Raw genomic sequence first — 11,795 nt, 5'->3', positions numbered from 1 at the left:
TGGCCATCCTGCAGTACAACCAGACAGACCCTCATCCAGCTGGGACATGGAGGGGATGTCCCAGGTGAGACAAGTCACCGCCAGCGGGCACGCCGCTGCTCCTATTGAGCGGCCTCGTCATTCAATGTGACTCTCTCTCTCTCTCTCTCTCTCTCTCTCTCTCTCTCTCTCTCTCTCACTCTCTCTCTCTCTCTCTCTCTCTGTCTCTCTCTCTCTCTCTCTCTCTCTCTCTCTCTCTCTCTCTCTCTGTCTCTCTCTCTCTCTCTCTCTCTCTGTCTCTCTCTCTCTCTCTCTCTCTCTCTCCCCCCCTCACTCTCACTCTCTCTCTCTCTCTCTCTCTCTCTCTCTCTCTCTCTCTCTCTCTCTCTCTCCCCCTCACTCTCACTCTCTCTCCCTCTCTCTCCCTCTCTCTTTCTCTCTCCGTCTCTCCCTCTCTCTCTGATTCCATCTCCGTCCCTCTGGCAGCACTTCCAGAAGGTGATTCCTCATCAGTTCGACAGCTGCACAGACAAGCTCATCCTGAGGGCCTACCAGGTCAAGTACAACCCCAAGAGGATGAAGAAGTAAGCTGCCACGTTTTGGATCTTCCATTTGGTTTTATAAATGAATAATTAAGAAGCCATATGCCAGAGGATGGGTGTTGTTAATCAGATCCACTGGGACATGATTTGATAAAGCTGCTGTTGTTGTTGTACACGTATACTGATGGGAATGTATATCCACTTAACTGTCCAAAAGGCCGGAGATAGAAAATGAGTTTGAGATGAATCTTGTTCAACTGATATTGATGAAAGTGTTATCATCTGTATTTGGTCAGGCTTGAGAAAGAGTACACCACAATCAAGAACAAAGAGATGGAGGAGCAGATAGAGATCAAGGTGAGAGGGATGTCTGTCTAATATGTTCCGACCTTGTTTGAACTCATATTACAGAAGCATTATTGGAAGGGTTATATCAAGAGACTAATCCCCTTTCCCCCCTTCTTTCTCTCCCTTTCTCTATCCTTAATCTCTCTCCCACTCCTTTTCTCTCTCTCTGTCTCCCACACACACACACACACACACACACACACACACACATACACTCAGAGGTTACGCACAGAAAAACAGGCTACTGAAGCAGAGGATTGAGACACTGGAGAAGGTAAGAGAGATTGGGTTAGATTTAGTCACTTACAGTTTTTTCACAATTGCTAAAACACATTTCTTGAAACAGTCACCCATTTCTCAAAACTGTAAACACAAAACGTCATCTTCAAGCACTATTTACAAAACCTCTGAATCCTCTTGCAAAATGAAACTTTCGCCTCAAAACAGATTTACCTGTGCTCAAAATCAAACACTGCTCTCAAATCATAAACAAAGTGATCAAAATTATATACACTATCAAGCAGTCAGTAAACAATACACCAAAAAATAGAAAACATTGTTCAAAACATATAGTTCTCAGGGAGAATCTCAAAACAAATTTCATATTTATCCGTCATTGTCTTTTGATGAACAAAAACATGTTCTATCATAGTAGCTTAAAATGTATCAGAAATTACTACTCTGCTTTGCTCTTTGCAATTGTTTTGTTCTTTCTCCCCCTTGTACCCCTATACAGTACTGTACCCTGCATCTCACTACTCACAACTCACTCTTGTTCTTTGTTGATATGAACCTGCAACCAATCAAAATCTATTGAGCAGTCAGTACTGTTACTGTAACAAATGGAAAGCACAATGTTCAGGGCCATACGATTTGTTCATTGTACAGTATACAGCCTACAATGCACTGTACAACAGTATACAATACTGAAAGGGACAAAAATCAAAGGAGTAAACACGTGATCAATGTGCTTCTTCTTGTCTTTGGGCTGGGTTAGGCCAGAGAACTTTCTCGACATCACAAGCAATATTTTCCCACCAACAACCTGTTTGCTCTCTGAACTGGCTTATATTGGTTGTGTCAAATCATTTGAAACAAGTGAAATCAATTTTGAGTGGTTGTGTATAATCAATGACATGTTTTCTCTATTTGTATTTGATTGTTGCCATTTGTGTTTACCAGTATGGATGACATGTGCATTAGAGTGCAGAATGTGTTTTAAAAATGAGAATGTGTTTAGAATTTTGCTGAACAGACTAAGTGAGATCTGCAAATTGTGTTTTACCATGTGAAATGGTTTAAGGTATTGACAACAGACAGGCACAATTAGCTACATGAGTTCAGGCAACTGAGAACCTTGTTCAGCCAATGGGTTTTAGTGTTTTAGCAATTGAGAAAAAACTGTAATGGTCACGTGACTCAGCTTTGTGACTCACAGCTTTGTGACTCACAGTAAGATCAAAGTGATGTGTCCCTCATGAATGTTAATATGATACGTACTGGTACTTTAGATCAGTGAGATCACTTTCTATCGAACGCATTTAAAGGTAACGAGGGTTGCATGCGTGCGTGTGCTTGTGTGTGTGTGTCCGTGTGTGTGCGTGTGGGAGAGAATGAGAGAGTGCTTCGATTTCCTTCTTTCTCTCTGCTGTTTTGTGAGCAATACTTTTCTCTCTCCTTTTTCTCACCATCTTTGCATCCAACGGTTCAACACCCCCCCCCCCCACACACCCTCCTCCGCACATACACACACACCACACAAACCACAACATGTTTTCCTTCTAATGGGTTGTCAAACGTGTTTTGTTTTCGTTTAATTTATTTTTATGATTTCTCATTTTACCCCTTTTCACCCTTAAAAATATTACTTTTTTTCTTCTTCTCTGCACTCTGTTTCTTTTCCCCCTTTCTATTGTTGTCTTTTATTTTTATCCATCCATCCATCCTCTCTGTCTCCTTCTTCTCTTGGCCATCCTCCTCTTCCTCCCCTCCGTCGCTACTGTAGGAGAGCGCTGCTTTGGCAGACAGACTGATCCAGGTACAGTACTGAATAAACCACCTGGTCACTATCCTGTCCTCTACTCCTCCCTGGCTTCCTTCCTTCCACCTGCACTGCCTGTCTCCCTCTCCAGAACGGCTTCAAAATAATATCGATTTGTTTGGCATGACAGAATGTTTGTTTTTGTACTTGTCTATTTGTGTTATTGTATGTACGTTTTTTGGACCACGCTACCCCCAATCCATCTGCCCTTGACAGCATGTGGATCCATGTGTACATAGCAGGAATTCTCATGTGTAGTTTTACTGCCCTGCATGTGAAAAGACTTAGTACATGTGTGCTCCCAGGCCCTGTTTCCGGCCCTGCCAAAATTACCGGGATCATATTTCATTCTAATGTAATTTCAGCTGTTAGATTATTTGATATTTTAACAAGTCACAGCATGTAAACCATCACAAACGGCATTAATCCCAGAACAGCGTGTTCCGCATCTGAGTACGACAGAAGTACAATCCCAAACGAGTCCTAAATGGCCCACCAATGTCTAAAACTCAACAACAACAAAAAACACGCTTCTCCCCTCACGCTGTCTCGCTCTGTCCAGGGTCAGGTGACACGGGCCCAGGAGGCAGAGGAGAACTACGTGATCAAGCGGGAGCTGGCCGTGGTGCGTCAGCAGTACAGCACGGCCAGCGAGAGCCTGGGGAGAGCCCAGGACACCATCCAGGAGCTACAGCAACACAAGGTAGCTGGCTCGCTGTCTGGACCAGGGCCCGGGGAAAACACGTCTCTGGCGTGATGAGAGGACGCTAGTGTGGGTCAAAAAAGACTGGGATGAAAGAACAAAATGGAAGAATGAAAGAAAGAGAGAATGAAGAGAAACAGAGGAAAAAAGCGAGTGGATGAAACACTGGTATTTGCAGGCTGAGGTGAAACAGACCGGATTTTATCCAAGCTCATTTTAGCATCTGCCCATCTTTATTTGATTTACTTTGATATGGTATTACATGTACATGTATCAGTGGGCACGGATGGGTTTGGGGATTCTTGCTGCTATGAGAAGCACGTCTTCTGTGGTTACTCTTCACCTCAAGGTGGACATCGCCACTCTGCATACTTGCAATCGACACGTTCCTTTTCCATTTAAAAGATATTCACACACAAAATATCGATGACATGGTAGAAAAGATAATTGTTCTGTAAGACGAAACGGTTCATTTCCAGCGCGAGCACAGAAGTGTCAAAATGAATATCCTCTTTGTGTTGGGTTTTGACCTCAATCTTGCCAGGGTGACACGGGTGGTGCATTTCAGTGAGAAATTCAGAACACTTCTTCTGAAAAGTGATCATATTACAATACTGACACAGAACAAACACCGTACACCGTTTTTTTTTCACTACTGAATTATGAACTGTATGTTCTTTGAGAAAACCGGATGAAGTCTTTCAGTAAACAAGATAAATCAGAGCACAGTACATACTATTACGATGAGTTCATCTTTAAGCCGGGTGACAGGATACTGTTTAGGGCTTCGACTATAGAGGACAAGTTCAAATCTCAAATACAGGAAAGAAATGTGTTTCAAAGTATCATAGGAAATCAACCATTTCCACTGTGGCTATTCGAGGCTCAGGGCATAGATTGACCTGTATACATCAGAATGTACAGTACGTCTATATCACTAAGGCCATTCTCCGTAGCCTATTGGCTGTCCCATATTTTGGATGGAGCTGAATGTGATGTTACACCGCTAGCGGCTCTACACAAGCTACATGCTAATTGGTTAAACATGCCACCCAGCTGGAAGGAAACAATCGTTTCTCAGTCCTCGAGCTGCTACCGTTTTCTCTTGCAGCTGAGTGGTGAATCCATGTGCGAGGGTGTGCAAGGTGTTGCAGAGACACAGCCGGCACTTGTGTGACACTGCCTTTAGGTGTTTTGGGCCGAAATGCCCCGAGCATGGCTCTCATTCTCCCCCAATTGATCTCTGTCCTAGTTTGGGTTTTGCCCATTTACATATATATCATGAGATTAAACATCCATTCTTCTTTTAGTTTAGTTTTCAGTAGCATCACCACTCTGGGCATTTGACTAGTTTTAGTTTCAGGCTTGGTTTCTCACACATTCACACACAAACACACACACACCCATTTGTCACACTCATTCACAGAGCAGAAGTGTGAGAGAGTTGGGTGTGTGAGAGAGTTTGCACATCGTACTTCTCTCCATCAGTGTTTTCCACAATGAGAGAATCAATGTTCGATGTACAGTAACCTCAACTGGGAAAGGGCATGTGTGTGTGTGTGTGTGTGTAAGTGTGGTAGTGTTTGTATGGTTGTGAATGGGAGTAGTTGTGTTGCAGCTGGGATGACTAGTGTGAGTGTGTTCATGAAGCTGAATTCACACACCTCCAGTTTCTCCTTTCTCACTCATATTGAGACTGAGGGCTTCATTTACTAACAGGATTGTGCCCATTTCAGGCGTACAATTGCGGGTAAAGACATCAAACCGTATTTACAAAGGCAGCGCACTTGAGTAAAACGCAGATTACCGCTGCTGGGAGGGGTATAAGGGAAAGTGGGGCGTGTGCCGCAAAGAGATGGAGGAGAGGGGTATTTCTTCCTTGTAACATGTTTATGTTAGCTGTAACTTCGTGAACCAATATTTCTATCTCCTGTTCGCTGAACCTTCTTTTTCTTTTCCTCATATCACCCATGGTGTCAATAACATGCAGGCGATTTTTCCCGTCTTTTAACGGCACGCTAATTAACACTAAAGGGCGGAGTAAGGCGCTGATTGCCCGACGAGGATCTGGTTTGATAAATACAACGCAAAATGTGGAAATTACACCGTGCCCTATTTGCGGTTGGCAGAGGCGCAGATTAAGCTGCGGTTGCCATGTTAGTAAATGAGGACCTGAGACCAGTGGAGGGGGCTTGAAATACAAAATCAGAGGAACTCTTTTTCACTGTGTCACTGTAGAATTTATTTTTTCTCTCTCAGTGATATGATAAGATAAGAACTAACTTTACTGTCAATTAAATCGACATAGAATGGACATTTGCCAGCATTCTGGCAACAGTATAGAACTAACAATAAAGAAAAACAAAAATACATCAAATATATTTTCAGCAGCAGGAGTGCTCATGGGCGGGGGGGGGGGGGGGGGGGAGGGGATTTTATCATGACCTTGTTTAGAATGGCCACTGCAGAGGGCACACATCATTTCCTGTGGGAAAGAGGTCGGAGGCCAGACGTTATGAGAAAGCTGTACACCAGCTGTACACCAGCTGTACACCAGCTGTACTCCTCCCCACTTCCAGGTGGAGGAGGGTAGTCATGCTGATGAGGAGGAGGTGGAAGATAAGGATGAAGACAGTGGCATGGCGTTCCCTGAAGACAAGCAAACCTTCATGTGTGATCGACATGTGGGGTCTCAGTCTCTTACTGGTGTATTTGTCTCTCAGTACACCGAGCAGTTTGTGATTGGTCAAAATGTGGGGTCCCGGTGTCTGATTGGTGTATTTGTCTCTCAGTACACCGAGCAGTTTGTGATTGGTTCAAATGTGGGGTCCCGGTCTCTGATTGGTGTATTTGTGTCCAGTCCCCCGAGCAGTTTGTGATTGGTCAAAATGTGGGGTCCCGGTCTCTGATTGGTGTATTTGTCTCCCAGTACACCGAGCAGTTTGTGAACGGTCTGCAGACACAGCTGGAGCAGTCTCGGTTGCAGGAGGCGGAGCTACTGGGCGCCCTGAAGGAGATGCAGGACAGGTGCTGGACCTGGAGAAGGTGAGCTCCCACCGTGGATGTGCACGGGCGTTTGGATCGGATGTATCGCGTGTGTTTTACATTCTCGTGCATTGGTGTGCTTATTCCGTCTACGAGGGTCGTGTGTTTTCCATGTCTGTGTGTTTCACGTCTGTGTGTTTCACGTCTGTGTGTTTCACCTCTGTGTGTTTCACCTCTGTGTGCTTCACGTCTGTGTGTTTCACTTCTGCGTGTTTCACGTCTGTGTGTTTCACTTCTGTGTGTTTCACGTCTGTGTGTTTCACTTCTGTGTGCTTCACGTCTGTGTGTTTCACGTCTGTGTGTTTCACCTCTGTGTGCTTCACGTCTGTGTGTTTCACGTCTGTGTGTTTCCCCTCTGTGTGTTTCACGTCTGTGTGTTTCCCCTCTGTGTGTTTCACGTCTGTGTGTTGGGGGTCAGATGGCTGAGCGGTTAGGGAGTCGGGCTATTAATCAGATGGTTGTTGGTTCGATTCCCGGCCGTGCAAAATGACGTTGTGTCCTTGGGCAAGGCACTTCACCCTACTCGCCTCGGGGAGAATGTCCCTGTACTTACTGTAAGTCGCTCTGGATAAGAGCGTCTGCTAAATGACTAAATGTAAATGTTTCACACGTCTGCTACGTGTGTGTTTCCTCTCCGTGGTGCGCGCGGCTCCAGAGGAGCAGCTGCCTGCCTGATGAGAACAACGTGGCCCAGCTGCAGGAGGAGCTGAAGCAGCTGAAGCTGCGGGAGCTGGAGACCCTGACCTCCTTCAGGGAGATGCAGGACGCAGTGACTGACCTCAACCAGCGCTGGCAGGTACCACACACACACACACACACACACACACGCAGGCAGCATGAACACACCGGGGACCTTTGCACGTGCTTCATTCCCCCGGCCCCCTCCTCTCCCCCCCCCCCCTCCCCCCCCCCCCCCCACTCAGCACCACATGTCGCGGGGCAGCGGCGGCGGCGGCCATTGGAAGGAGTCCCCCAAGAAGAACGCCATGAACGAGCTGCAGGACAAGCTGCTGACGGTGCGCCTGCGCGAGGCTCAGGCCCAGGCCGACCTGCGCGAGGTCAAACTCAAAGCCCTGCAGCTGGAGAGCCAGGTCAGTCCGGAGGGGGCCTTGGCGTCGAACCTCATTCGATTGGAGCTTCCCTTTATCAATGTCGTCATGTTATTAAAGGGAACTTCACGTAGTCTGCTTGAACGACCCATAAACATGAGCCCCCCTTCCTACCCTCCCTCCCTATCTTTTTTCTTTTTTTGCTCCCTCAAGAACCAGATCAACAGTAAGCTGATTGGCCGCCACGAGCAAGAGGGTGTGGCCCAGCAGGAACGGATACAAGTGCTAGCCAATCAGAACAAGGGGCTGCAGACCCAGCTGAACGAGATGAAGCGGAAGCAGTCCGAGTTTGACTGCAAGGTGCGGGGGCGAGAGAGCGAGAGGCAGGGAAGAAAGGAATGGAATAGAATCTTGTGGAGAGATAGTGGGTGAAGGGATCGGGGAACGACTGAGATGTGAAGAGAGGGAGAGAGAAGGATGGAGTGGAGGGGAGAGAGAGAGAAACAGGGAGGTACTAAAGGAGGGATGCAGGGAGATGAAAGGGGGGATGGAGGTGTGTAGTAAAAACGGGAGAGAAGGACCAGAGAGTGAACGAGAGGGTGCAGGATAGACGAGTGCTGTCAAGGTGACTCTAGATGGGCGGGGGGGGGGGGGGGGGGGGGGCGTTGTGTGCATCTGCAGCACGACCAGACGATCAGTTAGCACAAAGGAATGTCGGCTTCGACTCATGAAAGCTTTGTGGTCCGGTAGAGAGGCAGAGCGTTAAGAGAGACGCGGCGCTTTTCTTTTCTTTTTTTTTTCTCAATCTGCTTTCCGTCCCTCAGAGCAAAGAGGAGGTGATGGAGGCTCGCCTGCGAGAAGCAGAGAACATGGCGGCCGTGGCTGAGCTAAGACAGAAGGTCGCCGAGCTGGAGATACAGGTAACACATTGTTTGTGTGTCTGCGTGTGCGTGTGTGTCTGTGCATGCGTGTCTTATCACTTCTATCTCCATGTCCCGCAGAAAGAGGAAGGATTGATCCAGGGGCAGTTAAACCACTCCGACTCCAGACAGTACATCACCCAGCTCCGGGACCACATCGCTGAGCTCAAGAACGAGGTCAGACACACACACACACACACACACACACACACACACACACACACACACACACACACACACTGTGACCACCCTTCTGTGGTCCACAAAAAAAACGATTGCCTTTCCCCTTTTAACAGCCCTCAGAGATGTGTGAGAACCCTAGCTTCAGTGCGTGAACACTCGCGCTTTCAGGCCTGTGCTTGCTCATTCAGAGAGGAGGTGTGCGTGACAGTAAACGTTACGCGTCAACAGAGAAGGTGTTCTGGGACGGCCCTGAACTTTGCAATTTTCTCTAAGAGTGTATTCGCTATTTCTTAGAGTGCAAACATTTGTCATATGCGAAGGCTTTTCCGCCCAAAGGGAAACGAAACCTGCGTGACTGTCTCTGAGAAAAGATCACATGTAAAATACAACACTTACGTTGTAATCAGAGACAGTGTGTCGGTGGGATTATACAGTAAGGTGGAGTCGGGGGCGGGGGGTGGAGTCGGGGTGGGGGGGGGGGGTGGTTTGACAGAGAACATGTGACCCAGGAAGATACAGGACGCGTGTAAATATGTATACTTGTATTTGTGTCACATCTACTCTGCCTGGCAGCGAAGCCTAGATTTGTTTGATCTACCGTGTAAAAAGAATGAGTGATTTAAATGGGAGGAAGAGGTGGGCGGGTGCACACTCATTTCATTTCCATTGGTTAACCACTAAGCCCCTCCCCTTTTCACTCAGCCCAACTTGTCCTGACTCACTTTGACACCTGTACTCTATCACACACACACACACACACATCTGTGTGACTTGTAAGAAAAAACACACACACGGCAGGCGCTCGCACACTTTCTGACGCACATGGAGATATTGGCTGTGGCTTGCGTCTGTCACGCAAGTACGCCCACCACACACCAACAGTGCTGACTGGGCCCACAGCTCTTTAGAAAACACCAAATCAGATGATGGAAGACCCCCAGAAATCTGAAAAAGGGTAAATCGGAAACCACACATGCTCTGATTTGCTATGAACGTAGTGGCCTAGTTGCAATTTCCTGGACACATAGATCAAGAACATACTGTGAAAAACCACAGGTGCCCCTCACCGCAACCTAAACATGACTACCTGACAAGGTTCGCCTATTGACAACTGTGACATATTGTCCTGTTTGTACAATCCCCCCCCAAATCCTTCGAAATAGATGCAGCCGTGACAGAACTGATTTGTTGACGGTGTAACCTTGGTATAGTACTTCTTAAAAATATATTCTCCTTTTGGCCTATTTAGGTCAGGCAGCTCCGCGGACAACCCTCTAAGTTCCCCCCCGGCTCCCGTGTCAGCAGCAGCGGTAACTACCAGGACCTCTGCCTGGCCAGCCCCGCCTCAGCCGAGGGAGACTACCTGAGCTCGGACGAGGACCTGCTGCCTAGCCCACTGCCTGCCAACGCCCTCTACCCGGCCCTGCCCGGGCCCTGCCACCCTTCGGCCCGCCTGGACAGCGAGGGGAGCACCGACAGCGAGGCGGAGGAGCGGACGGCGCCCCACCCAGACGCCCACCACAACCCCCCGCAGCTGTACGGAGGGATGGTGTGTGCAGCCGAGACTCTGGACAACTAGGCTGCAGTAGCCCTGACGGACAACAGCGGCCCCTGTCTCCCCCTGGGAGGGTTACTGATGTGACCTGACGACCCTGATCCACGCTCCACGCTGTCAACCACGGATTCCCCCCCTCCTCTCTCCCCCCCCTCCGCTCCAGGGACACTTCGGCCTCTCTCTCTCTATCTCTCTCTCTCTCTCTCTCTGACGTCTCTCCATTTCTCCTCTCGTCTCTCTGAACGACCTCTCAGTCCTTATCTCTCGGTCGCTCATCTACCCTGTTCCCACAGAATCAGTTGTTGCCAAATCATAGCATCTCCTATCTGTCTCTCTCCCTTTTCCACGCTCTCTCTCTCACTCTCTCTCTTCGGTTTGCCGTAGGTCCCTGCCATCCCTGTGGGGGTATTCATTTAGCCATTCTCCCTTTTCTTGCCCTTTTCAATTCATCCCCACATCACCCACCGGACCAGGGCAAAGAACCGTTTCTTCCAGTACTCCCTCTCACTGTGCAGAAGAGACAAACACATACATATTCACACAGCGAACCCAGAGGAAATAAGAAATGGGCCATTGATGAACTAGTCTTTTCGCCATGAAACGCTGACCCTTAAACATCTAGGACAGTACAACGTGAAGAACAAACTGGAGCAGTTGTCTACTGTGCAGAAAATCATGACTGGGTGCCCCGTTTGAGTGAAAGAAGGAGTGAAAACGTGTGGCTTGAATCTGCACACATGGTACTTTCCAGTGATGAAGGTAAGAGGTCCCCTGCAAAGCCCAGCGTTTCTGTCTCTCCCGCTCTCTCGTCCTCCCACCCTGTACCGTAAACGAAGACTGTCAGAGTGGAACGACTACAAAGTTGACCTCCTTCTCTCTCCCCGACTCTCCCCTTTCACCCAATCATCACCGAAGGACTCACCTGCCACCTGCACTGCCTTTGAAAAATAATAATAATAAAAATAATCTCAATCTTCACTCTGACCTTTTCCTATCAAGATGTGAAAGAGGGAGAGAAGGAAGGAGAGAGGGAGGCAGGCAGGCAGGCAAAGAGAGGTGAAGTATGTGGACTCGTGCACATCAATATCATAGGGATGTTACTAGTTGACATGCATAGATGAATATTAACAATTTAACTTACGTAATACGTGTGTTGTGTGTATTTCGAAAGCCTCGCAAACAAACGAAGGCAAGTAAATGACCTTAATTTGCGTCAGAAATATCCATCTTGACCTGAAGAAAACAATATGAAAAAATAACATTGCCAAATCTTTGTTTTTTGTTTCTTATTTTTTTCTTATTATTTATATCTTATTATTTATTTTGATATTTTTTATTTTTTATATATCTATCTATTAAAAAATAGAATTATCGATAAACAGACGGCGGGCAAACTTAACGTATGTGTTGACCTTCCCCCGTCTTTTGTG

The 11,795-nt window shown here is 47.4% G+C and overlaps 1 protein-coding gene across 1 annotated transcript in view; it reads left to right on the top strand.

Annotated features, from left to right (window-relative positions):
- evi5l (ecotropic viral integration site 5 like) overlaps positions 1–10,389 on the top strand; it is a 15,348-nt gene extending 4,959 nt beyond the window's left edge. Inside the window, 12 exon segments of the mRNA XM_067259216.1 lie at positions 1,089–1,103; positions 1,105–1,143; positions 2,875–2,907; positions 3,473–3,613; positions 6,543–6,636; positions 6,639–6,658; positions 7,314–7,454; positions 7,582–7,749; positions 7,921–8,067; positions 8,532–8,627; positions 8,709–8,804; positions 10,060–10,389. Coding sequence (XP_067115317.1) covers positions 1,089–1,103; positions 1,105–1,143; positions 2,875–2,907; positions 3,473–3,613; positions 6,543–6,636; positions 6,639–6,658; positions 7,314–7,454; positions 7,582–7,749; positions 7,921–8,067; positions 8,532–8,627; positions 8,709–8,804; positions 10,060–10,389 — 1,320 coding nt within the window.
- The last annotated feature ends 1,406 nt before the right edge of the window (positions 10,390–11,795 follow it).

The sequence above is a fragment of the Osmerus mordax genome, chromosome 21 (genome assembly GCF_038355195.1).
Source record: "Osmerus mordax isolate fOsmMor3 chromosome 21, fOsmMor3.pri, whole genome shotgun sequence".
NCBI classification, from domain to species: Eukaryota; Metazoa; Chordata; class Actinopteri; order Osmeriformes; family Osmeridae; genus Osmerus; species Osmerus mordax.
Note: the sequence above shows the minus strand (reverse complement) of the source record. Positions and strands in the feature narration are given on the sequence as shown.